Consider the following 27586-nt stretch of genomic DNA (forward strand, 5'->3'; position numbering starts at 1 on the left):
TGGCTAATCCGCACTCCCTGCATCATAATTGACGAAGACAATAGGGAGTTTTTGCAATATCATTTATCCAAATGCGGAAAGCTAAGGTCAGGTTATCTTCTTCTTACACTCTTCTATTTAAGAAAAGGATAACGTGACTTTAGCGTTCACTGCATTTGGATTCACGTTATTGTGACAACTTTTTAGTATCGGCAACCGGCAACCATAATCGGTGAACTATAGTGTGATTATAGTTTTAGATACGATTTCGAGACTGTAAATTAAATTCAACGCACAGTTTGTTTGATTAGATGCAAGTGTACGAAGGCTTTATAATAATTTATTATAAAGCTTTTATATCTTTAAAAAGATAATGTTGTAACAGTATTACTTTAATTGAAAATAATTTTATTGATTTAACCACAGTATCAATGAAACAAATTAAATTTTATTGAAGAATTCAGTAGAATTCAGTATAAGTCATCTATTAACACAGCTTGGGAAAATTAAAAATTCAATATCTTACCTCTTTTCTTCACAAAAATTTACACTAAAATATTTATTTAAACCATTACAAATCCATTTTAATCGTTCTTTTGTCTCCAAATTGTAAAATGTATTTGTTTCAGATGATCGCTAAACTGAATGAAGTGTACAACCTAAGTGGATTTCATCTTCAAAGTATTCAACATAAGATACAAACACGATTGTCAGAAATTAACAGACATGTAGAGCATTTCCAGTTTATAAATGTTCCTTAAGTTAATTTGAGCTTCTATACGTTTCCCTGTGATTCGAATCAATTAAAAATAATGTGTGTGTCTAACTAAATATTTTAGATTTAACTTTGAATATTCCATTACATAAATTTTGTTACTTTTTATTCTGATGTTATACAGCGTGTTCATTATATCTTTACTTGTATCTATATTTTCTGTCTTTAGTCTTACTTCATTTAATTAAGTACTTTGTTTATTAATTATTCTTTGTTATTAATATTATTAACGTTCTTATATTATATATCCTTATTGTTGATATTTCATATTATTAATATTATTGTTTCATTATAACTTAAAATAAATAGTGCAATTAGTTAACAATGGAAATATTACTTGTTATATGGGAATATTATTTATTGTTAAAAATAGAGCCAAAAATACGCATGAGCATACCGGATGGAATCGCGCCATTTTGCATAAAATAAAATTCCTTAACTAATTCTCTTTCCTTTGTATTGGAAACAAATTTAATAATTCTTGATGAAGCGATTCTATATTTAATTTCATTTAGACTCCGATATGGACATTTTAAAACGCATATTTTATTATAATCACTATTTCATACGTAGAAGCATATTAATGTCCATTTTTTTTTGTTTTAATTGTTAAATAATTACATATATTTTTCGTATAAAATTGAAAAGTTTTCTCTACAAAATAACGTTTGATTCATTTCATTCGTTGCCACTTGTTGCGGAATAATAATCATTTAGTTTCAACCCATTCTTATTGATCATTTTCTGTAAAAAAATATAACATCCATTTTTTCTTTTGAAACAGAACTTTAAAAATTTTTATAACAACAGATTAAAATAGAAATTACAAAAAAATCCAATATACGAATCAGACGTCGCAGAGATGCTATTGCTGTTGTGGCGTCTTTACGATTCTCTCGGATTCGTAGCATACAGCAAACTTAAAAATTGCATCTTCAAAGCAACGTAAGAAACAATTAATCGACATTCGAAATATTAACTTAAATGCCTAAAATCGAAAGACCCCCTGATTTATCCCTTTGATAAAGAAATTGGCAACATATTAAAATTATTTTAATCTCTAAATCTTCTTTTCGAAATTTTTTAATCGATAAATCGTCTTTTCATATGGACTTGGATATTTTTATACTCGGCTCTTTATCGCGTGCATTACTGCTCTAATTTAATCAATTGTAATTTTGACTGAATGTAAATACTTCTTAAATGGCTAAAAAAATGTTTCAAAAAATGTCTCAAAAAATGTATAAATGTAAAAAAAACTCTCTTCTAGAGTGTCGCTATATGCATTAAAAGTATAATATGTTATTAACAGTTTGACAGCAGAATATATCAGATATATTCGGATAAGTTAATCATGATCCATCCACCTTAAATTTGTATTCCACCGAAAAAAAGGCCGATTAATATTACGTCAGTTAATATAGAATGTGTATATTAAAAGTAACGGTTTAAATAATATTCTTTATTTATCATGTAAGTGTTTATTATGTATGTTATTGTCGATGATATTAGTCTGTTGTGACTTCTCGAAAGAGAAAGATAGGAGCCATCGGAAACATTTTATTACAATCTACATTTCGTTTCGTTATAAATGTTATGAGCATAGCAATCAGCAGTAAAAATTACATCTTAATAGTATATACAGAGTAAGTTTCTAAGAAGATAATATATTATTTATACAATCGATTATTCTTTAAATAATAAAGTTGTGAAAACGTTATTTGACTTTCGACTGAACGTTACATGTTTAAGAATATGTATGTAAAGACTGAATTAAATGATAGTTTTAATTTATGTTCTTCAAACGTTTTCAAGAAAAGTTTCATTTTTTTAGAGCAGTAAGATATGATCACTTTAATACTGTTTTGTTAAATACTTTATGAAAGTAATGTGCTGTACTTTACGCTATTTGTGGAATATTCATATTTATTTTATGATTTAAAATTAACTTGCCTTAAAAAATGTTATAATAATGTTATTTAAAGTAATTTTTTATAGTCATTCCTAAGACATTCATATGACTTTAAAACATCAATAAAAAAGCAATACACATATTAAATAAAAAGAGTTTATTAAAACAAGATATAAAAACTTTAGAATTATTTATCGCGTTGCTGTAATAATATTTTTAATATAATCACAACAGTGCTAGAAATATTATTAAAATTAAAAATGCTTGTTTTGCCACGATGAGATACTATTAAAGACTGACATTCTTATGCGAGATCGCGAGTAAGAGTAAGAAACTGATACTAATTTTATGATGTATAGATTTATAGGCGCATTTATCGGTATATATACGTTGAAAACTCAATAATATTTAATTTTTCTTTAAAATGTCAGTGTAAATTTCAGTGTTATCGTCAAAGTTTTATCAATAAAGATCATAACTGTAGAAAAAAAAGTGTAATTTTACGGCATATAAAATATTATTGCTTTACAAGTATGCATATTTAATTAAGAAGCATTTATATAATAAAAAAATCTTCAATTTAATAGTGTATTAGTCAAACATTTGTGTTAATAGCAGCAAATTTATATTGTCGACAATGTCAGCGTTCCTCAATAACTTCCGAGTCCTTTGGGCTTTTTTTGCGGTCGAAAATTTGCCCAGAGTTGACAATCTTCAATAGTACGAGGGCAAGTCAATAAGTTGTCAGAGGGCACTCGCAGTGTCATGTCACATAACTTTTTGACAAGTAGCATCTTACAGCTGATTAGTATCAAATTTTGAGCGGAATTCATCGCGTAGTTTCGTTTCTGTAGACGATTAAAGCGAACAACCTTTGTATTTTTTGCAAAATGGAAAAAACAAGTTTCGTGCAGTGATCACATATCTACGTATGAAAGGTTTAACACCGAAAGAAATCAAAGCCGAATTGGAATGTTCATAGCACATCTGCACCAGCGTTTGCGACTGTATACAATTAGGTGAATGAATTTAAACGTGGTCGTACATCCACATGTGATGCACTTCGTTCGGGACGTCCAATTGAGGCTGCTACGTCAGAAATCATCGATAAAATCCACGATATTTTGACTGATCGACTAGTGAAAATATGCGAGCTTGTTGAGGCCACAGGCATATCACATAGTACAGTGATTTCAATTTTGCACGAATAATTGGGTATGAAAAAGCTATCGGCAAGATGCCGTGTTTATTCACTGTGAACCATAAGCGCGACCGTGTAATGATTTCAAAACAATGTTTGGAGATGCTTCAACGTAATCCAGATGAATTTCTGCGTCAATTCATTACTGTGGACGAAACATGGATCCATTATTTCATACCCGAGGCGAAGGAACAGTCAAAATAATGGACTTCACCGGATGAACCTGCTCCGAAGAAAGCGAAGACCGTGAAGTCGGCCGGAAAAGTGACGGCCATAGTTTTTTGGGATGCACGCGGTATAATTCATATTAATTACCTTCCGTCGAAGCAAACGATCTATGGCGATTACTACACAGCCTTATTGGACCGTTTCAACAACATTTAAAAAAAAAATGTGCCCGTTTGGCGAAGAAGGAAGTGCTCTTCCATCAAAACAATGCACGGGTTTATACGTGCCCGGCACCGATGGCCAAATTCAACGAATTCCGCTACGAATTGCTTCTCCATCTAGCATATTCGCCAGATTTAGCCCCCTGCGATTGTTTCCTATTTCCAAACCTGAAGAAATGGTTCGGAAAAAAGAGATTCATCACCAGAGAGCAGCTCATCGCCGAAACAGAGGTCTATTTTGAAGAGTTGGGCAAATCATATTATTCGGACTTGAAAAAGTTGGAGAATCGTTGGATCAAGTATATCGAGCTGAAAGGAGACTATGTTAAGAAATAAAAATGAATCGATCGAAAAAAATGTGTTTTACTATGTTTTTCTACTTATGACTTGCCCTCGTATCTCGTCGGTGGATTTGCATATATGTAATCATAATTACAGTAATATGACGATTTTAATAATTTCACACACACACACACACACACACACACACACACACACACACACACACACACACTCTCTCTCTCTCTCTCTCTCTCTCTCTCTCTCTCTCTCTCTCTTTCTCCCCCCCCCTTCCCCTCCCCCTCCCTTCTCCCTCAGCAACAAATAATCATGTGCATTAGGCCCTGGGCACAACAAAAGAAATAAAGAATTAAGAAGAAGAAATAAAGAATAAACGATTTCAATCTATTAGAAACTGTATATTTCGAAGTATCCGCGATTTCTGATAGGTTAAAATCGTTAATTTTTTATTCCTAATTCCTTATTCCTTCTATTCTGCACAGGGCCTTATTATCATTAATATGCTATTATTTTCTTAAACTTTTTGGTAGATATTGTTTAGAATAACAATTGCAACATGAACCAGGCATACATAAGAAACAGCGTAATATTTATCATAGTAATGATTACTCTTAACGATGCTAAAGTAAATTTTAGAATTCTGACGGGACGTTTAACTGATCACACGATGCCAGTGCATTACACCATAGAACTCGCCCACATTTATCAATGTACCGATAGATATATCGATAAATACGATGTCATTTGCAAAAAGACAGTTGGTTATAGCTCATTTCCGAACTCATTTTCCTTTTTTGGAAAAACTAGTACCACTATCAATATTCTTCAATCCACTCAATATATAAGATTGTATCAAGTAAATCTGACAATTATAGAGCAGAATATAACTTTGACTACAGATAATGGTATAATATATTACGTAACAAATAAATACAGATATATCTCTAAAAGAAATCTTTTAGAATTCATTTTACCTCATATATTATTTCCCGGGCTCTACACATTCAAAATACAATTCTTCGGTCATCTTACTGAAAACCATAAAAGTATCTACAAATACTTCTGTAAGAGAAATCACACAACGTAAGTATTAAACGTGAGTAAATATTAAATAAAAAAAAAATATATATATCCATTATTTGCACCATTATACAATTATTTCTCATTTTTTCTCAAAACTTATTCTTTTATACTAATTTTTGATGTTATATAAATTATATGAAATGATAAAAACTATATTATTATTATTTAATGTTATTTAAAGCAAATATAACTTTTATTAAATTGTTGTAGACTGTTGCTCGCTCCACACTTTCAAGCGGGTGGAGTCAGACAATTGTTTCCTTGTTGGGATGAACCGCACTTCAAGGCTACGTTTAATATTTCAATGAAACATTCTCGCCATTATTCAGTTTTATCAAATATGCCAAGAAAATTAATAACCCCAGATATTTATAGTGATTCATTATACACATACTTCGATATTACTCCTCCAATGTCAACTTTTCAAATTACGATAGTTGTGACTGATTATAATTACATTAGAATTATAAACGAAAACATTACTTTGTGGTGGATATATAATTCAGAACAACAAACACGGAAATTAAAGTTTGCACAAAGGATCATATACAATACTACATTGCATTTAAAATCTGAATTCAATGGGATAAACATTCCAAAAATGGATCATGTTGTAATTCCAAATTTTCCACAAGACGGCACATCGAAATGGGGGCTCATCTTTCATACGTAATACATATTTCTAAATATACAACAATTTGTCAAATGAGAATGTTATTTATACCAATTCAATATTTAAAACTTTAAAATTTATACGTTTATGCATTTTGATAAGAAATTTTCAATTAATTATAAATAAAAGAATCAATTATTAAAATAATTATTAATCCGCGAATCAGGTGGAGTGTAACACATCCCAGCAAGATTAATTTTAATAATTTCTTGAAAAGTACCGCGCGCCTGTTTCCGGTTTCGTGCAACTGAAGAATGCGTTGTTGTCAATTACATATATTAAATTATACCACATTTATGATGAAATATAGCATATATGTAAAATATATGATCTATGTTGATTTTCCACTTAATAACTATTTTTACTTTTACGAAGAGTTAATAATTATTATTACACAAGATAATATAAATCTTATACAATCTGTACTTTAAAATAGATATGAAATTTGCAATTGCATTTCTTTCTAAAAACAATTGAATTTTTTTCATCAGCTGTGCATAGAAATATTATAACATAATTATCAGAAAAAATTATTAATAAATTTCATCTCGTAATTAAGTAGCATAGATATTTCTTTCCATGACAAAATACGTTAGAATAAAACGTAAAATATTTTATGTGTTATTAACATTTTAATAATTCCTCGTTTAGCTTTATATCTAAGATAATTTTAAAAAATAATTATCAAAATATCATATAATTAAATAAAACATATTTTTATTTAAAAAGTAGAGATAATCATGAAACGACTTCAACACTTACACAAAGTAATGGTTTTATCTATATGATTTCATTCTCCGTACTAAAAACTTAGTTATATAATATTTTTTCATATATTTTCATGTCTTTATAAATTTCATCGACAATTGTGTGACACTTTATACGAATATTCTTGCATATCGAATGTCACCTGTTGTGCTTTATTAGAAGTCTAAAATCATAATCCAATATTCTACATGTATAAATTAATTAGAAAAGTGATATTTTATAAAATATTACATACTTTAAATCCAGACAAATTAAAAAAATATAACTATGCATAGTCATTTTTTAATGTCCTAATTTATCATTACAAATTATATAAAATTAAAAACATTAAACGTTTTATACACATCATTAAAAACAAATTAAAATGAAATCTGTAAAAAAATTGATGGTACTGTTTCATCAACCAAAAAATAAGCAATAATTTTTGCACGTTAGTACAATTGTAATAATTTTTAGAGAAGCCAACCTTATGTGCGATGAACAATCAGATTCAATTACGCACAAAATAGAAGTCGCACGTTTAATAGCATCCAAAATAGCATATCAATGGTTTAGTAACGTATACAATTATACTTGGTGGTCTCAATTCTGGTTACACGACGGTCTTGCTACTTTGTTTGGAGAAGAAACCATCGTTAAGGTTTTTATATTTATTAATATATCGCAATATAATAAATTTACCTTAGTTTGGTATATTATTTTTATTCTTTAACGCTTAAATCTGACAGATTTACAATCATTTACAGTACATATGAAAAATCTCTAAAAAAAAGAAAAATTATATGCCAAGAAAGTACATAGAAAAAGTATCAAATATTACTTTTCTTTTAATAAAAAACGAATACGAAATAAATGTAATTTGCTAAGTATTTCATAATGCAAAACACATAGATAGTTTGAAAGTGACTAAAATGTTAACTGAATTATAGTGAAGAAATGTTGGCGTGCCCGAGTTGGATTGAAACGCAATATTCTAGGATCAATATGTCTTCATAGTATGGAAATTATTTGCAATACGAATTAATAAAAAAACTTATTACATACAATATATTCTACAAACATCCACAATACATGAAAATAATAATTCAAACAAGAGATGTTAAAATTGCTTACTAATTTTATAAATTCGTTATCTACAATGTTTCTACATTTAAATATTATCAATATTATTTCTTCATAATCCTCTTCTAAATTCCTAAATAATTCACAGAGTTATCTATATTTTAAATATGTACATACATATATATTGGGTCGTCCGGAAAATACGCACGGACTTTCCGGGCGACCCAATATTTTTGTAGTTATTCAAACTGCGCACCGAAATTTTTCCGGACTTTATCAGACTCAATTAAACTACTACGCTATAATATTACAAGTTAAATTTAATTGACAAGCAAATTCTCGATCTTCAATCCGATATCATATTATTATATAAGGATGTATTACACCTCAGCTGGGACTTGAACCCGGATTTCATGTATTCCATACGAGCGTCCTAAGCCATTTAACGACCGAGGCAAGTCCCGGCCGAGGTAATATTTTTCGCGATAAATTTATTTAAAGTTTTTTCAGCCCATTGACATTCCATTGTAATATCATATCGGATTGAAGATTGAGAATTTGCTGGTCGATTTAATTTAATTTGTAATATTATTGCAGTAGTTTAATTGCGTTTGATAAAGTCCGGAAAAATTTCGACGCGCAGTTTGAATAACTACAAAAATATGATGTATATGCATGTACATATATAAGATATAGATAATTCACAGTAAATTATTTAGGCATTTACAAGATCCAGTTTTGACCGTCATAGGCTTGACTATGATTATACTTAAGTATTTATATATACACATACATACATACATATACATTATATTTATTTACATATGTTAATTATTTTTATATTTTAATTTATAATAAAAATATTGTGATGAGATAATATATTCATACAAGTGCAATTAATGTGACCTGGGCACGCCAAGTTTTTTCTTCACTATAATCCAGTTGATCAGTTTAGTCACTTTCAATATATCTCGTGTGTCTTGCATTATGAAATACTTGACTAATTGCATTTATTTCGTATCTGTTTTTTATTTAAAAAAATGTAATATTCGGTACTATTTTTATGCATTAGGCGTATATTTTCTTTTTAAGAAGATACTTATATCAATACTTATATCAATAAAATATTATGACAAAATACAATATTTAAACTGGAATATTAATAATAATCTAAACATGACTCGTAAAAACCTTTTCAATTAAATGTTTAAAATTTCACAATTTAGATCGTTTAAACTTTTAAAATTACAGAATCTATAGAACTCTGTTTTAATAATTACATTCACTGTTTCTTTCTAAACTGAATTAGGAACATCGTAAAATGATTTTAACAATAATGCGCATACATGCGCACACAACATTAAGCAGCAGCACATGCTACACCACCTCAATGGAAATAGTCTTTTACCTTAACATTCTTGTGTAATTAAGAAAAATTACTTTTAGATCTTCAATGATTCTAAAATCATGGATTTCCTCATAGTGCAGAATCAATACGAATCTCTTCATTTAGATTCTCATTTTGACATGAATCCTACTCAAATCACCAGCAATCAATCATCTATGTTGGAAATGGATTCACTTTTCAGATTTCCTCGTCATTTAAAAGGTAAGAAAAGTTAAATAATCTTTTAATAAATTTTTATACATATAAATATGACTAAAATATTAATAAAAAGAATCTAGTTAAATAAATTTTGTTCAAAAGACTCAATTTGCGATTGATTAATAAATATGTATCATTACAGTACTAATTATTTTACGCATGCTCCAAAGTGCAATTACCGATAAAGTGTTTCGAAATAATGTTCATACATATGTAAACAGACAGTGAGTAAATAGGTCAATTATAATTTTGTCGTATATTGTACTTATATAATATAATAAATCTAACAGCTATTACAATTTTATAAAGTTGTTCATAACTTTTCGTAATGGTTGCAATATTTCTGAATATCTCTTTGTTTCACATTCATAGGTACATATCTTTCTTTTTAATCAGTAATCACATAATATTTCTAACTTTTTCATTTTTCAACTGTCCTTCATTCGTCTTTATCTGTGTTTAATTCATTAAATTCGTTAATATTATATAATTTTATATAATATAAACTTTATATAATTTTTTGTGTTAATCGTTAGTAAACTATTGTTTAAAATTACTTACTTAAAATGTTTAAATTAAACTGAATTTTTACAAATTGTATTACAAATCGTAATATATAATAAGAATTGTATATATATAATAAATATATATAATATATGTATATAATATTGTATATATAATTATATATAAATGATCTAAAATAGGAAATTAAAATATAACATAGTCCAGAGTTCCATATATATGTACATGTTAATATATATAATTAAGTAATAAGCATTTACGTTGTACACAATACATTATTTTGATCACTGAGATGATACATTTTTTAATTTAGCACTTTTAGCTCAACAAGTTCTTTTGATTTTTGGTCCCTGCAAGAATCCATAAAAGCATTTAACTGTTCTATACCATCAAATAAGTTCTTGACTTGGATACGATACAGGCATTATCCTATTGTATCCTTATACTTCGAGCGAGAAATAGCTGATTCTTATAAGATGAGATTATCGCAGAAGTATAATTCAACCAGTAATGGAAATTGGTGGATACCTATAAATTTAAAAAACAATAAATTGCAGTTTGCAGAAGAATTTTTAATGATAAACTTCACAATATGTTTAACACCAGATTCATGGTCTGATACTTTTAATCTTCAACAAATTGATTGGGCATATAATTGGATAGTCAACATTCAGCGAGCAGGTAAATATGTCTTAAAGGCTTAGAATTTATTGTATACAATTATTTGTATGCAAGAGTATTTCCCTTTCTACTTTTCTGTATGCACACACGCACGCACGCACGCACGCACGCACATGCAAGGTATTTCAAAAATAACAATAAATCTTTCGCTGAGGATCAAAATGGACTCAGCAGAAAAGTCCTTTACCATTTTACAATTTCCGCGATAGTTATCAAGTTTTTAATTTATAAAAGTAGTCAAATTTGTCGAGTCTATACCGCCAAATGCAAGCGCGCGACAGAATAGGAATAAAAGTATGAAAAATTTGTAACATAGTGTAATAATAGGCGCAATTGCGCACTTTACCCAGCGTGGTGAGGCTCGCGTTCGCGCTTATTATTACACTATGTTATAATTTTCTCATATTTTATCATGATGAAAGATCATGCTTTAGCGAATAAATTGTGTTGAATACGTGACCTCAAAGTTCCCAAGAAAGAAGAGGTTGAAACACACTTCCCCACCCCTCTTTTTCCACCTAAAACACGTTTTTGGCCATATATACAAATACACACACACACACACACACACGCGCGCGCGCGCGCGCACACACACACATATTCATAAATTTATAATGTATAAAGTACCAGTTATTAGTGTTATTACTGCAGCTTTAAGAAATTTTAATGTTAAAGTTTAGGCCTTTACATTTCTTTTCAGTTTGAATTCCTTTTATATCGTGAATTTGAATTACATTTATTCCGACAAATTGATGCATACTATTATTTAAAATTTGTTAAATCTACATCAGATTTATAATCAGCAATCGAATAGAATTACAAAAATTTATTCCCGAAGAAAAATGTTCCTTCTACTTTATGTTAACAAAGAGTTAAAGGGATCCTAAACCCCGAGCTCTGATGTGATCATTGTTTTATCGATAAAATGCGACATATCTTTATATACTACTACATCATTATTGATCTCATACATACGTACAAATTTTCTAACTAACTATCTTTCGTATTAAGTATCTAAACCAAATTCTAAGTATTTAACATTGATTGTTCGTGTAATCTCTAGTCTTCAAACCAAGATTGTTTTATACGTACAAAGTATAAAACTCGTATATAAAGCAAATAATGTTATGAGCCGATGTTAAAAGTCGGTAACAAAACTGTAATTTTTCAGCATTTTTTCATTTTTGGCATAAAGATCGGTTTGAATTACATCATCGTTTATACTTTAATTATAGAAAAGAATTTTTAAATTGTAAAAGCAGTTAGAAAAATACTTTGAAAAAATCGATAAAATAAATTCATTTTAGGATCCTCTTAACATAAGAAAAAAAAATTGAAAAAAATATTTCTCTCATTATCAGTCCTATAAAATCCATACAATACAATACCATAAAATTTTACGATACATACGATAAAATTTTTTTTATGAATAGGATATTATCGTGTCAAATATAATTTAGAAGGCTGGCACGAAATTGCAAATTATTTAAAATCTACAGCTGGAAAATATGAAGGAATAAGTATCATTAATCGTGCTAAAATTATTGATGACGCGTTTCATTTGATGATGGAACGTCAGCTCAACGTATCTGTATTTTGGAACCTCACGCAATTCTTATCACAAGAGACAAATTTCATAGTGTGGTATCCAATGTTTAAAGTATTTGAATATATATCCAATATATTTCCATATTCGAAAAACGAAATTAAATACATCGATATTATTAAGGTAATGTTCAGTTGATATTTAATGTAAACTATTAGTTATTGGCAAAGACCTAAACAATATATTATTTTGAATTCAGGGTTGAAAGTAATGCGTTACTTCTAATGCTATTATCGTTTTTGTTACTTTTTTTAATAATATGAGTAACAATGTTACATTTCTTTACGAGTAATGTAATTTTTACGCAAAATTTCCTGTGCTTATATTATCCCTAAGGATGCCCATATTAGGCTATTCAGAAAATAATACGAGCACTGGACGGGTAATAAAAGCACACGCCATTTCAACAATTGCGTTAAAATAATCAATTTCAATACTAATAAAATAACAACATAACATCAACAAATCTATCATATAGCATGTATAAGATTTTTTTATTCTTGAGTATGCTAAATATATCAAAATGTTTCCTTTAGGTGCACATAACACTCGATTCTATAGTTGATCTAATTAATTATTTTTTCATCAGATATTTCATTAAATCGAATATACTATATTTAAATATCAAATAAAATGCTCTCTTTTTATACATTCTTAAATCTAATATCCGACCAAGTCGTAGTTCATCCGATGAAATTTTAAGGGATAGACAAATGACGGTTCGTATTCTATTCACATGTAATCGGAAAATTACATTTTATCAGATAAAAGTGTTTTTTATTTCATTAAATAATCCTGAATCCGATCGAAATTTATCGGAGAAGACACTAGAACTGGTTTATTCTGGTCAAAAGAACTAGGCATTTTTCTCAGTGTTGTAGTCATCATTCAACAATAATACCGCGATAACCCGTGATAAGTTCACGATAATGAATTCACAATAATTTTACAAATTTTTGACAATTTAAAAAAAGAATTTGTATTTCAAGATCGAAAAATTATTTTTGCGCCCAATTTAGAGGACTATGTACTACATGAATTCACATAAAATTACACAAGCACTTAAGATCCAACTAAACCGTTTAAGGCATTTATTTCCAATATATTCTCATATGTACGATTCTATAAGATTTAATATTGTTTACTTGTCATTTTTGTGGGATTTGAAGCATTTAAAAGTTGAAATTGAAGAATTTAAAACACTTTTTTAAAAATATCATTCTTTGTAAAGTAACTTTGAATTTGATTATAATAAAATTGATTTAAATCTCTCAAACTATAGTAAATAACAAAAAGATTAAGACTAATGAGAGTCAGCGTGGAAATAGATAAACATAAGTATTAATTCATATAAAATACTTCAAAATAATAAGTAATGTATAACTTTATTACGAAATCTTGAACATTTTCACTCTCTTTGAAGACATTCTCAGCAAGTTATACATTCAACAATCAATGTTTCAAAGTATATTTTATATGAATTAACACTTATGAATATCTATTTCCGCGCTGACTCTCATTAGTCTTAATATTATTATTATTTATTATTTTATAATTTGGTTTCTTGCGCCAATTTTAGTGATACTTTAATTCTGTTGCGTAGTGTATTAATAAATAATATTAAACATAATAAATCACTGTTTTTCTATCAATAACTATTGAGTACAATAATTTCTAAAAGAATAAATTGTACTTGATCGATAAAGTATAAATGTATACATTTTAAGATCTTTATTTTAAAATAAAAACTAAGACAGCGCATTTATCATAAACACATAATTTTAATTTTATTGATATTTTGATAGTTAAACATACATTACCATTAATCAGACAAAATAACATGCATGTTGCATAAAATATCTAAAAAACATCTTTTAGACATTTTTTGGACATAAGACATCTAAAAGACGTATTTTAAATATCCTCTGCAACATAAATGTTATCTCGGTGACCTTAAGATATTGCTTAAAAGAAATTTAAAATACGTGTATACGTATAATGATAATATCACATTAAAGTATTATACAAATATAAAATCTCTGACCTCATTATAGGAGAAATTACGAAAAATGTTGGATCCACTTATAATACCCATGCTTCAAAAAAATCAAACAGATTTTAATAGATGTTTAAGACAAGAGATTTTAAAATGGGCATGTGTGCTGCCACACCGTACGTGCATATTCTCGGCCATACTGGAATTAGACCTTCAACTTAAGAAACCTGAAATATATCCGTAATATTTTTCATACGTACACCTTTTTATATCGATACACTTTAAATTCTTTGAAGTAATATTACACTCTTTTGGAATAAGATTTACTTCAAAGTATTTAGAAAGCAGAACAAAGCATTTCAGTAATATTGTTTCAATATTGCAATGATTCAGCAATATTGTGGGCAATATTGATAACGTTCCAGCAATTGGTGTAATTTTTGTTAATAATCACAAGTTTTTATGTCTTGACATATTATTTGTTCAAACATCATAATAAGTGACATTTTTGAATGTATGTTATCATTCTGTTTTTTTTTAAATTGTAGAGTTTCACCAGAGTGGAAGCACTGGACATTTTGCAGAGGTTTAACATTATGCCATTATGATAACTATTCTGTGTGGTTCAATGCAACTTCTGCATGGTTAAGAAAACCTGATTACAATCTGTTACCATTTTTAGCTTGTTGTCCATTTAATTATCATGTAGTCGATTCGATCATTGCCAAACTTATTCATTTGCCAAATTTATTCTGGAATCGATTCGACACAAAAAATGAAACAAAAGATATCACGGTTATTCGTTTTTACATAAACATTTTTCATTCAATTATCGCTAAGCATGCTAATACCAACAACATACTCACAAAGATATTATTAAACTTAGAAGAAATAAAACCAAAGTAAGAACTTTTTATATATATATATATATTTTTTTTTTAAATGCACTATATATATATATATATAGTGCATTTAAAAATAATATGTTTTATAAAATTGTAATCTCTTTGTTTCATAGAGCAATCAACACATTAACAGCATTAACAGATATTATTAACCATGTATATTCTTCAGAAATTCTTGGGCAGGCAAGTAAAATTAATTCCAAATTCCGTATTCATTTATGTACCTTCGAACTATATATAGCTCATTCTTTTTTAATTTATAATATTAATTTGAAATACTATTTATTTATGTTTTCTAATTGATGCTTATGCTCAATATTATTAAATTCTTTGTCAATTTAATTTGTATATTACTCTAGTCCTGTAAAGTCGTAATCACACTACGGTTTATCAGATATTGTCAGCAGACCGTCCTATTTTAGTCATTCACGTTGTGGCTAATCCGCACTCCCTGCATCATAATTGACGAAGACAATAGGGAGTTTTTGCAATATCATTTATCCAAATGCGGAAAGCTAAGGTCAGGTTATCTTCTTCTTACACTCTTCTATTTAAGAAAAGGATAACGTGACTTTAGCGTTCACTGCATTTGGATTCACGTTATTGTGACAACTTTTTAGTATCGGCAACCGGCAACCATAATCGGTGAACTATAGTGTGATTATAGTTTTAGATACGATTTCGAGACTGTAAATTAAATTCAACGCACAGTTTGTTTGATTAGATGCAAGTGTACGAAGGCTTTATAATAATTTATTATAAAGCTTTTATATCTTTAAAAAGATAATGTTGTAACAGTATTACTTTAATTGAAAATAATTTTATTGATTTAACCACAGTATCAATGAAACAAATTAAATTTTATTGAAGAATTCAGTAGAATTCAGTATAAGTCATCTATTAACACAGCTTGGGAAAATTAAAAATTCAATATCTTACCTCTTTTCTTCACAAAAATTTACACTAAAATATTTATTTAAACCATTACAAATCCATTTTAATCGTTCTTTTGTCTCCAAATTGTAAAATGTATTTGTTTCAGATGATCGCTAAACTGAATGAAGTGTACAACCTAAGTGGATTTCATCTTCAAAGTATTCAACATAAGATACAAACACGATTGTCAGAAATTAACAGACATGTAGAGCATTTCCAGTTTATAAATGTTCCTTAAGTTAATTTGAGCTTCTATACGTTTCCCTGTGATTCGAATCAATTAAAAATAATGTGTGTGTCTAACTAAATATTTTAGATTTAACTTTGAATATTCCATTACATAAATTTTGTTACTTTTTATTCTGATGTTATACAGCGTGTTCATTATATCTTTACTTGTATCTATATTTTCTGTCTTTAGTCTTACTTCATTTAATTAAGTACTTTGTTTATTAATTATTCTTTGTTATTAATATTATTAACGTTCTTATATTATATATCCTTATTGTTGATATTTCATATTATTAATATTATTGTTTCATTATAACTTAAAATAAATAGTGCAATTAGTTAACAATGGAAATATTACTTGTTATATGGGAATATTATTTATTGTTAAAAATAGAGCCAAAAATACGCATGAGCATACCGGATGGAATCGCGCCATTTTGCATAAAATAAAATTCCTTAACTAATTCTCTTTCCTTTGTATTGGAAACAAATTTAATAATTCTTGATGAAGCGATTCTATATTTAATTTCATTTAGACTCCGATATGGACATTTTAAAACGCATATTTTATTATAATCACTATTTCATACGTAGAAGCATATTAATGTCCATTTTTTTTTGTTTTAATTGTTAAATAATTACATATATTTTTCGTATAAAATTGAAAAGTTTTCTCTACAAAATAACGTTTGATTCATTTCATTCGTTGCCACTTGTTGCGGAATAATAATCATTTAGTTTCAACCCATTCTTATTGATCATTTTCTGTAAAAAAATATAACATCCATTTTTTCTTTTGAAACAGAACTTTAAAAATTTTTATAACAACAGATTAAAATAGAAATTACAAAAAAATCCAATATACGAATCAGACGTCGCAGAGATGCTATTGCTGTTGTGGCGTCTTTACGATTCTCTCGGATTCGTAGCATACAGCAAACTTAAAAATTGCATCTTCAAAGCAACGTAAGAAACAATTAATCGACATTCGAAATATTAACTTAAATGCCTAAAATCGAAAGACCCCCTGATTTATCCCTTTGATAAAGAAATTGGCAACATATTAAAATTATTTTAATCTCTAAATCTTCTTTTCGAAATTTTTTAATCGATAAATCGTCTTTTCATATGGACTTGGATATTTTTATACTCGGCTCTTTATCGCGTGCATTACTGCTCTAATTTAATCAATTGTAATTTTGACTGAATGTAAATACTTCTTAAATGGCTAAAAAAATGTTTCAAAAAATGTCTCAAAAAATGTATAAATGTAAAAAAAACTCTCTTCTAGAGTGTCGCTATATGCATTAAAAGTATAATATGTTATTAACAATTTCATAGCAGTATATATTATATCAAACATATTCAAATAAATTAGACATATATATCCATCTACATTAAATTTGTATTCCAGCGAAAAGAAAACCAATTAATATTACATCAACCAACGCAAAAATTAGAATCGAAATTACGAAAATGATTACAAGTTACAAGTTTCGGCTACCGGATAGAGCCCTCTTTATACATTAACATAACGAAAAATCGCAGAATAAAATCAATTATCGCAAATGATCGCATATTCAGAATATTCACAGTTCGGGTGATGTCGAATTCAACATAATTCCGTATGATTGAACCGTCAAATGTATTAAAAATATCTTGGTAAAGTTCAGAATTCATGTGTAATAAATTTAAATTAGCGTGTCCAAAAAGGAATAAAAAACTTTTGAAATCTATACAGCAAAAAGGAACGCATATGTGTAAGACAGACATTACGTGTCGATTATTATGTACCTTCAGTAGTGCGGATCAACACAGATCCACTGTACATAATAATCGACACGTAATGTCTGTCTTACACATCTGCGTTCCTTCTTACTGTATATATTTCAAAAGTTTTTTATTCCTTTTTGGACACGCTAATTTAAATTTATTACACATGAATTCTGAATTTTACAAGATATTTTTAATACATTTGACGGTTCAATCGTACGGAAATTATGTTGAATTCGACATCAAGACTCACCCGAACTGTGAATATTCTGAATATGCGATCATTTACGATAATTGATTTTATTCTGCGATTTTTCTGTATGTTAATGTCTGTAACTGTAAACTTGTAACTTGTAATCATTTTCGTAATTTCGATTCTAATTTTTGCGTTATGTAATTTTACCTCTGTTAATTATAATATATATGTTTTGTTAATTCAAAGAAATGTGTTGACTCTTACTTTGCCCGTTACTTCTTATTATTTGTTTTGTATAGACAGAGTTCTTTGATTTGTTATTTACATCAACCAATATAGAATGTGTACATTAAAAGAAACATGTTTATTTAACATAACATTTTGTATTCAGCATGTAAGTATTTAATATGTATTTTGTTATCGACGATTAGTCTGTTGTGACTTCCCGAAAAAGAAAGATAGCAGCCATCGGAAACGTTTTACTACAATCTATATTTCGTTATAATTGTTATGAACATAGCAATAAGCAGTCAGATTTATATCTTAACAGTACAATTGTATTACACTGGGTAAGATTATAAAAAAATAATATTTTATTTGTAGTATCCACAATCGATTATTTCTTAAATAATAGAGTTGTAAAAACATTATTTGATTTTTGACTAAATGTTATATGTTTAAAAATATGTACGTAAAGATTGATTTAAATGATAGCTTCAAATTATGTTCTTCAAACGGTTTCGACAAAAGTTTTATTTCTTTAAAGTAGTAAAATATGATCACTTTAATACTGTTTTATTAGGTATTTTATGAAAATAATATACTATGATTCTGCTGTAAAATATTTTTCTTTGTAAAATATTCGTATTTATTTTATGACTTAAAATTAACTTGCCTTAAAAAATATTGTAGTTTAAAGTAAAATTTTTTATAGACATATTTTTGTAAGACATTCATATGATTATAAAATATCAATAAAAAAGCAATGCACATATTTAATAAAAAAAGTGCACATATTAAAATAAAAAACAAACGTTTTAGAATTTATTGTTGCTGTAACAATATTTTTATCATCACAATAGTGCTAGAAATATTACTATAATTAAAAATGCTTGATTTTTTGCCATGATAAGCTATTATTAAAGACTGTCATTTTTACGAGAATTCGCGCTCTTGTTAATATTTATTAGGTGATTAAGGCTAAAAAATTGATACTATTGTACTAATTTTGTAATTTATTATAGTTTTATAGACGCGTTTATCGGTGTATATGCATTTAATACACAATATATGCAATAATACTCAATTTTTCTATAAAATGTGATTTCAATGTTATGGTCAAAGAGTTTAATTATCAACAGAGATCATAACTGTAGAGAAAAAATTGTAATACTGCGGCATATAAAATGTTAAAGCTTTACAAGTATGCGTATTTATTTAAAAAGCATTTATATAACCAAAAATCCTGAATTTAATAATGTATTAACTAAATCATTATAATAGTAGGAAATTTATATTGTCGATAATGTCAGCGATCCTCAATTACCTTCGGGCCCTTGGGGGTCTTTTTATACGGCTGAAAGTTTGCCCAGAATTGACAGTCTTTAATAGTATTTCGTCGATGGATTTGTATGGTTTGCATAGATGTAATCATAATTACAGTAATGATTTTAAAACTCTCCTCTCCTCTCTCTCCCTCCGACCCTATCCCTTTCTCACCCCCTTTCCTTTCTTTTTCAGTAACTACATACAATCATGTGCATTATTATCATTAACATGCTATTATTTTCTTAAATTTTTTGGTAGATATTATATAGAACAATTGCAATATGAACCACGCACACATAAAGAGTAGCATAATATTTATCATAGTAATAATTATCCTTAACGGTGCAGGAGTAAACAATTATAGAATACTACACGAATCTTTACCTGAATACATAACGCCAATGCATTACACAATAAAGATTGCCCACATGATTTATCAATGTATCGATATATACGATGCCATTTGCAAAGAGACAATTGATTATATTACGAGCAAATTTCTCTTTCTTGGAGAAACCAGTACTACTATCAATATCCTTCAATCCACTCAATATATAAAATTGCATCAATTAAAGCTGACAATTATAAGTCAGGAAATAACTTTGACCTCAAATAACGGTATAATTTATGTAATGAATAAGTACAAATATAGCTATAAAACAGACATTTTAGAATTTCCTTTATCTTATACATTACTTCCCGGGCTCTACACATTCAAAATACAATTCTTCGGTCATCTTACGGAAAAGCATAAAAGTATCTACAAATACTTCTACAAAAAAAATTGCACAATGTGAGTAAATATTAAACAGAAAATATACATATATCCATTATTTGCACCATTATACAATTATTTCTGATTTTTTTCTCAAAACTTATTCTTTTATACCAAATTTTGATGTTATATAAATTACATCAAATGATAAAAAGTTATATTATTATTATTATTATTTAATACTATTTCAAGTAAATATAACTATTATTAAATTGTTGTAGATTGTTGCTCGCTCCACTAATTCAAGCGAATGGAGTCAGACAATTGTTTCCTTGTTGGGATCAATCGCATTTAAAGGCCACGTTTAATATTTCAATCAAACATCCTCGTTATTATTCAGCTTTATCAAATATGCCGACAAAGTTCGTGACCTATGAAAATAATAGCGATTCAATACACACATATTTCTACATTACTCCTCCAATGTCTATTTCACAAGTTGCAATAGTTATGACTAATTATAATTTCACTAAAATTAACGAAAACGTTACTTTGTGGTTATGTTATTCAGAAAAGAAGTCTTCAAAACTTTTTGAGTTTGCACGAAGAATCATATACAATATTACATTGCATTTAAAATCTGAATTCAATGGAATAAATATTCCAAAAATGGATCATGTTGCAATTCCAAATTTTCCACAAGACGGCACATCGAAATGGGGGCTTATCTTTCATACGTAATACATGTTTCTAAATATATAACAATTTGTTAAGTAAGAAATTTATTTATATCAAGTGAATATTTAAAACTTTGAAGTTTATACATTCATGTATAAATTTCAAACATGTACTTTCAGAAATAATTTTCAGTTAATTATAAAAATCTTAGTATAAAAATTAATCATTACTATTGTCATACAATGTGATCCGAATACAAGTTGTATTTCAAAATAAGTATGAAATTTTGTAATTGCATTTCTTTTCTAAAAACAATTTAGCTGTTTTTCATTTATCATATGAAAATATCAGAAAATAATTATTAGAAAATTAATAATTTTCGAAATTTGTTATTATACATTATTCCGTGTCGAAATGTGCTATATAATAGAGTTCATAATAATTTATAGGCTAATGATACTTTGATAATTCGTCTTTAATAATTTCATATGTAGAAAAACTAAAAAATCATACAATTAAAAAAAATTTGTATTAGTCCTATTTAAAAAATAGACGTAATCAAAAATGTCTCTAAAGCCTTCACGAATAATGTAATCGTTTTCACTGTATATCTTCTTCTATACCGAACGCATGTACGTATAAAATATTTTTTTATATATCTTTATAAATTTTATTCACAATTGCATCTGTCGCATTATATAATCATACTGTGTATCAAGTGTTAAATACCTGTATTGCGTTTCATCGAAAAACACAAGAAACAGAATTTATTTTTCTATCAAAATTAATAGGAAAATTGGATATTTATATTAACTAGATATTACACATTTGAGGTCAAACTGAATCTAATTTTAAATAAGATATCATTCTAATTTACAATATTCAAAATTATATATAATTTAAAATATCAAATATTTTATACGTATCATTAAGAACGAATTAAGTAGAAAAACATATATAATGCGAAATACGTTTTATTTAATAAAACGTAATTGATGACAAAGATATTGCATGTTAGAACAATTATAATAATTTCTAGGGAAGCTAATATTATTTATAATAAAAAATTAGATCCATTTATGCGCAAAATAGAAGTCGCACGTTTAATAGCATCTAAGATTGCATATCAGTGGTTTAGTAACGTTCTCAATATTTGGTGGCTCCAATTCTGGTTACATGATGGTTTTGCTAATATATTCGGAGAAGAAGCTATTGCTAAGGTTTTTATATTTATTAATATAGCAGTATTAAAGATACCTTTGTTTATGTATACTATTTTTATTCTTTGAGTCTTAGATCTGACAGAGATCCAATTATTTATAAAATCTATATATTATTTGAAATTTCCTATGTAATTTAAATAAGAACAATGAAAATGTATACATGACAAGTAACATAACCTTATTAATTAAATGTTAAAAAAATTTTATAATTTAAAATATATAATTCAACAATTTTATGGAAACTAATTTTAATAATTGAATCTACTCGTTATTTCTAAACTGTGTCATGAAAATTGTAAAATACTGTTAACAATAATGCGCACACATATATATGTACTTAATATATATGTACTCCAATCAGTACACAATTTTTAAAAACTATTCTTAAAATGTTTATTTAATATTTTTACATTAAATAAATATTAAACAAATATGTTTTACTGTGTGTTGATGTTCAGCAACACACGCTAAGTCCTAATGCAGACGTGTTTTACACCTTAACGTTTGTGAAACTTTTATTTAGAGCTTCAATAGTTCTGAAGTAATGGATCTTTTCGTAGTTCAGAATCAATACGAATCTCTTCATTTGGATTCTCATTATAATATGAATTCTTTAAAATTGACTGTCCCACCAGAAATTGATTCAATTTTCAGTTTTCCGCGTTACATAAAAGGTAAAAACAATTAAGTTATCTTTTAGAAGAAATATGTACATATTGATATTATAACAGAAAAGGGAAGAAAAGTTTATTTGGGAAAAATTCAATTATGATGTATTAATATATATTTTTTGTTTTAGTAATAATTATCTTAAGGATGCTCCAAAGTGCTATTACCGATAAAGTGTTTCGAAATAATATCCATACATATATAAATAGACAGTAAGTAAGAATAATATAATAACTAATTACATCATGTACTATACATATATACATATATTGTGTGTGTCCGTTCGTGCGTGTGTGCGTGCGTGTGTACGTGTGTGTGTGTGTGCGTGCGTGCGTGCGTGCGTGCGTGCGTGCGTGACAGTAATATATCTAAAATTTAAAAATGGAATATAATACATTGCAGAGTTCCATGTATATATTTTATATGTAAAAGTTATATGTACAGTTAAGTTATAATTCCATATTTACGTACAAACCATTATTCTGATCACTAACAATAAATATTTTTATTTAGCACATATAGCTCAGTAAATTCTTTTCATATCAGTGATTTTTGGACGATGCAAAAAGACATGGAAGCTCGAATTGCATTTAAATGTACTATGCCATCAAATATATTCTATACTTGGATGCAATACAGGCATTATCCTATTGTAAGCTTGGAGCAAGAAGCTGATCCTTTCAAACGAAGATTGTCGCAAATAAAATACAATTCAACCAGTTATGGAAAATGGTGGATACCTATAAATTTAAGCACCAATAACTTAAAGCAGATCATACTGAACTTCACAACATGTTTAACACCGGATTTACCCTCTTTTACTGTACAACAACAAATTGATGGGGCATATGTTTGGATAGTCAACATTCAGCGAGCAGGTAAATATGTTTTTAAGGGCTTAAAATTTATTGTATATAAATATTTGCAAAAGTATCTCCCTTTCTACATTTCTATATATAAAAACACACACACACACACACACAAAACCCACGCACGCACACATATATTAGATTGTCCAGAAAAAAAAATTTTTTTTTAATCGGCCACTTAACTCAAAAGCTTTCATTTTGTGCCAAAAAAACCCCTAAATTTTTATCAAAAAATATTAAAATTTCGAGGTCGCTAGTGAACGATTTTCCTTAATACATGTTTGATTTGATGCAAAAATGGCTTAATCCGAATTTGAAATGTGGTACTGTATGTTTTTTTTCATCATTGAACATGCAATAGTTCATTTAGATTCTTCATCAAAGAGCAATTTCAATGCTTACCTCAATTATATATATATATATTCAAAAATTTATTAAGTATAAACAAGTTATTACAGCAGCTTTGGGAAATTCTGATGTTAAAGTTTAGGCCTTTACCTTTCTGTTTACAGTTTGAAATCCTTTTATATCATGAATTTAATTTAAATATATTCAGATGAATTGATGCACGTGGCGCGGACATATCGAATCTATTATTTAAAATTCTTTTTTTATTATTTAAAAAACAGAATTGCAAGATTTCGCAGAAATTTATTTCCATAGAAAAATGTTTCTCCTACTTTATGTCAATAAAGGTTTATTTGGAAATAAGAAAATAAGGAGATCCTAAAGCGAAGTCCAAAACCGATGAGATTCCTGTTTTATCGATAAAATGTGACACATCGACATATCTTTATATACTACTGCATCAATATTGCTCTCACGCATATGTATAAACCCAAATAACTAAATGTTTGCAATCTTCTAGCAGGTTCGAGCAGAAAATGACAACAGTCTGCCATCGCAACTGCGTTCGCATAAGGCTTGTGTTAATATCGCCTGTCGACATAATGTGAAAATAAATTGTTGGCAGAGACTGATCAGATTCTATCGACATTATCTGATGCTAGACTGTCAGCAAAAACGACGCAGATTCTGCTGTGTCAAATGTCAGTAGAATCTGCTGGGTTTCTGTCAACAATCTGAGGTCAAATCATGTCAGAGGATCTGCTGACAGTGTAGTGTTAGATGATGTCGACAGGATTTGCTCTGTTTCTTTCAATCTGTCATTTACTTCTACTGGAAGATTCTGTTACATTCCTTCTAGCAGTCTGTTAATAGTATTATGTACATTTAATTTTGTAACAATTCTGTTACTTTGTTAATATAGTGTGCAGTAAACATAAAAAAAAATCTACTTTCTATCTGACTTCGCTATCTTCTAACTAATTAATCTTTTGTATTAAATATCTAAACCTAATTCTATACTCAACATTGATTGTTTATGTAATCTCTAGTCCAAACAAGATTGTTTTATAGAATTCAAAGCATAAAACTCATACATAAAACGAACATTATTACGAGTCGATGTTAAAACAAAACTGTAATTTTTCAACTTTTCTTCGTTTTTGGCATAAAATCGATCGGTTTAGACTAGATTATCAATTATACTTTAGTTATGAAGAAAAATTTTCTAATCTCTAAAAGCAGTTAGAAAAATACTTGTTTGAAAAAATTGATAAACAAAATCATTTTAGAAGCCCCTTAACATAAGATAGAAGAAAAAAAATAAAAAAAGTATTTCTCTTATCGTCAGTCCCATTAAATTCATATAATACAGTACAATAAAATTTTATAATATATACGATACAATTTTTTTCTATGAATAGGATATTATCGTGTCAAATATGATTTACAAAGCTGGTACGCAATTGTAAATGATTTAAATTCTACAGCTGGAGAATATAAAGAAATAAGTGTCATCAATCGTGCTAAAATTATTGATGACGCGTTTCATTTGATGATGGAACGTCAGCTCAACGTATCTGTATTTTGGAACCTCACGCAATTCTTATCACAAGAGACAAATTTCATAGTGTGGTATCCAATGTTTAAAGTATTTGAATATATGTCCAATATATTTCCATATTCGGAAAACGAAATTAAATACATCGATATTATTAAGGTAATGTCCAGTTGATATTTAATGTAAACTATTAATCAAACAAGATAACATACATGTTACATAAAATATCTAAAAAACATCTTTCAGACATTTTTTAGACATAAGACATCTAAAAGTCATACTTCAAATATCTTCTGCAACATAAATGTTATCTCGGTGACCTTAAGATATTGCTTAAAAGAAATTTAAGATACGTGTATACGTATAATAATAATATCACATTAAAATATTATACAAATATAAAATCTCTGATCTCATTTTAGGAGAAATTTCGAAAAATGTTGGATCCACTTATAATAATGCTTCAAAAAAGTCAAACAGACTTTAATAGATGTTTAAAACAAGAGATCTTAAAATGGGCATGTGCGCTCGAACATCTTACGTGCATAAACAAGACCAGAGTGAGATTAGGACTTTATTTTATGGATCCTAAAATGCACGCGTAATATTTTTTTATACAACACTTTTTTATATCCATACAAGCTTTAAATTCTTTGGAGTGATATCACACTCTTTTGGAATAAAATTAACTTCCAAGTATGTAGGAAGCAGCACAAAGCATTTCAGTAATATTGCAATGTTTTAGCAATATTATTGGCAATATTGATAACGTTGCAGCAATTGGTGCAATTTTTGTTAATAATCACAAGTTTTTATGTCTTGACATATTATTTGTTCAAACATCATAATAAGTGACATTTTTGAATGTATGTTATCATTCTGTTTTTTTTTAAATTGTAGAGTTTCACCAGAGTGGAAGCACTGGACATTTTGCAGAGGTTTAACATTATGCCATTATGATAACTATTCTGTGTGGTTCAATGCAACTTCTACATGGTTAAGAAAACCTGATTATAATCTATTACCATTTTTAACTTGTTGTCAATCTAATTCGATCATTACGGAACATCTGCCGAATTTGTTCTGGAAGCGATTCGACGCAAAAAATGAAAGAAAAAATATCACGGTTATTCGTTCTTACATAAACATTTTTCATTCAATTATCGCTAAGCATGCTAATACCTATAACACACTCATAAAGATATTATTAAACTTAGAAGAAATAAAACCAAAGTAAGAACTTTTTATATATATATATTTTTTTTTTAAATGCACTATATATATATATATATAGTGCATTTAAAAATAATACGTTTTATAAAATTGTAATCTCTTTGTTTCATAGAGAAATCAAGACATTAACAGCATTAACAGATATTATTAA

General features: G+C 27.8%; 2 protein-coding genes across 2 annotated transcripts in view; both read left to right on the top strand.

Annotated features, from left to right (window-relative positions):
* Positions 1-14797, top strand: part of LOC108754180 (glutamyl aminopeptidase-like) — an 18531-nt gene extending 3734 nt beyond the window's left edge. The window contains exons 2-9 of the mRNA XM_018496302.1: positions 4378-4501; positions 5850-6308; positions 7537-7720; positions 9589-9751; positions 9891-9972; positions 10692-10951; positions 12385-12680; positions 14612-14797. Coding sequence (XP_018351804.1) covers positions 4378-4501; positions 5850-6308; positions 7537-7720; positions 9589-9751; positions 9891-9972; positions 10692-10951; positions 12385-12680; positions 14612-14797 — 1754 coding nt within the window. The remainder of the gene's footprint in view (positions 1-4377; positions 4502-5849; positions 6309-7536; positions 7721-9588; positions 9752-9890; positions 9973-10691; positions 10952-12384; positions 12681-14611) is intronic.
* An 815-nt stretch (positions 14798-15612) lies between these two features.
* LOC108754182 (glutamyl aminopeptidase-like) lies at positions 15613-27162 on the top strand. The gene is made up of 9 exons (XM_018496303.1): positions 15613-15641; positions 21139-21594; positions 22575-22755; positions 23282-23432; positions 23558-23639; positions 24067-24305; positions 26066-26361; positions 26625-26762; positions 27103-27162. The coding sequence occupies exons 1-9, from the start codon at positions 15613-15615 to the stop codon at positions 27160-27162; spliced, it is 1632 nt and encodes a 543-aa protein (XP_018351805.1).
* Positions 27163-27586: the final 424 nt, after the last annotated feature.

Source organism: Trachymyrmex septentrionalis, unplaced genomic scaffold, assembly GCF_001594115.1.
Source record: "Trachymyrmex septentrionalis isolate Tsep2-gDNA-1 unplaced genomic scaffold, Tsep1.0 scaffold78, whole genome shotgun sequence".
NCBI classification, from domain to species: Eukaryota; Metazoa; Arthropoda; class Insecta; order Hymenoptera; family Formicidae; genus Trachymyrmex; species Trachymyrmex septentrionalis.

What these genes read in the sequence shown, in the direction of transcription:
- LOC108754182 (XM_018496303.1), top strand. Translation starts at nt 15,613, where the DNA reads ATGTATATTCTTCAGAAATTCTTGGGCAG. An exon ending in GAGAAGAAGCTATTGCTAAG is followed by an intron (nt 22,756 to 23,281) that starts GTTTTTATATTT and finishes ACTTTTATTTAG; the next exon opens with AGCTTCAATAGTTCTGAAGT. An exon ending in AGTCAACATTCAGCGAGCAG is followed by an intron (nt 24,306 to 26,065) that starts GTAAATATGTTT and finishes TTCTATGAATAG; the next exon opens with GATATTATCGTGTCAAATAT.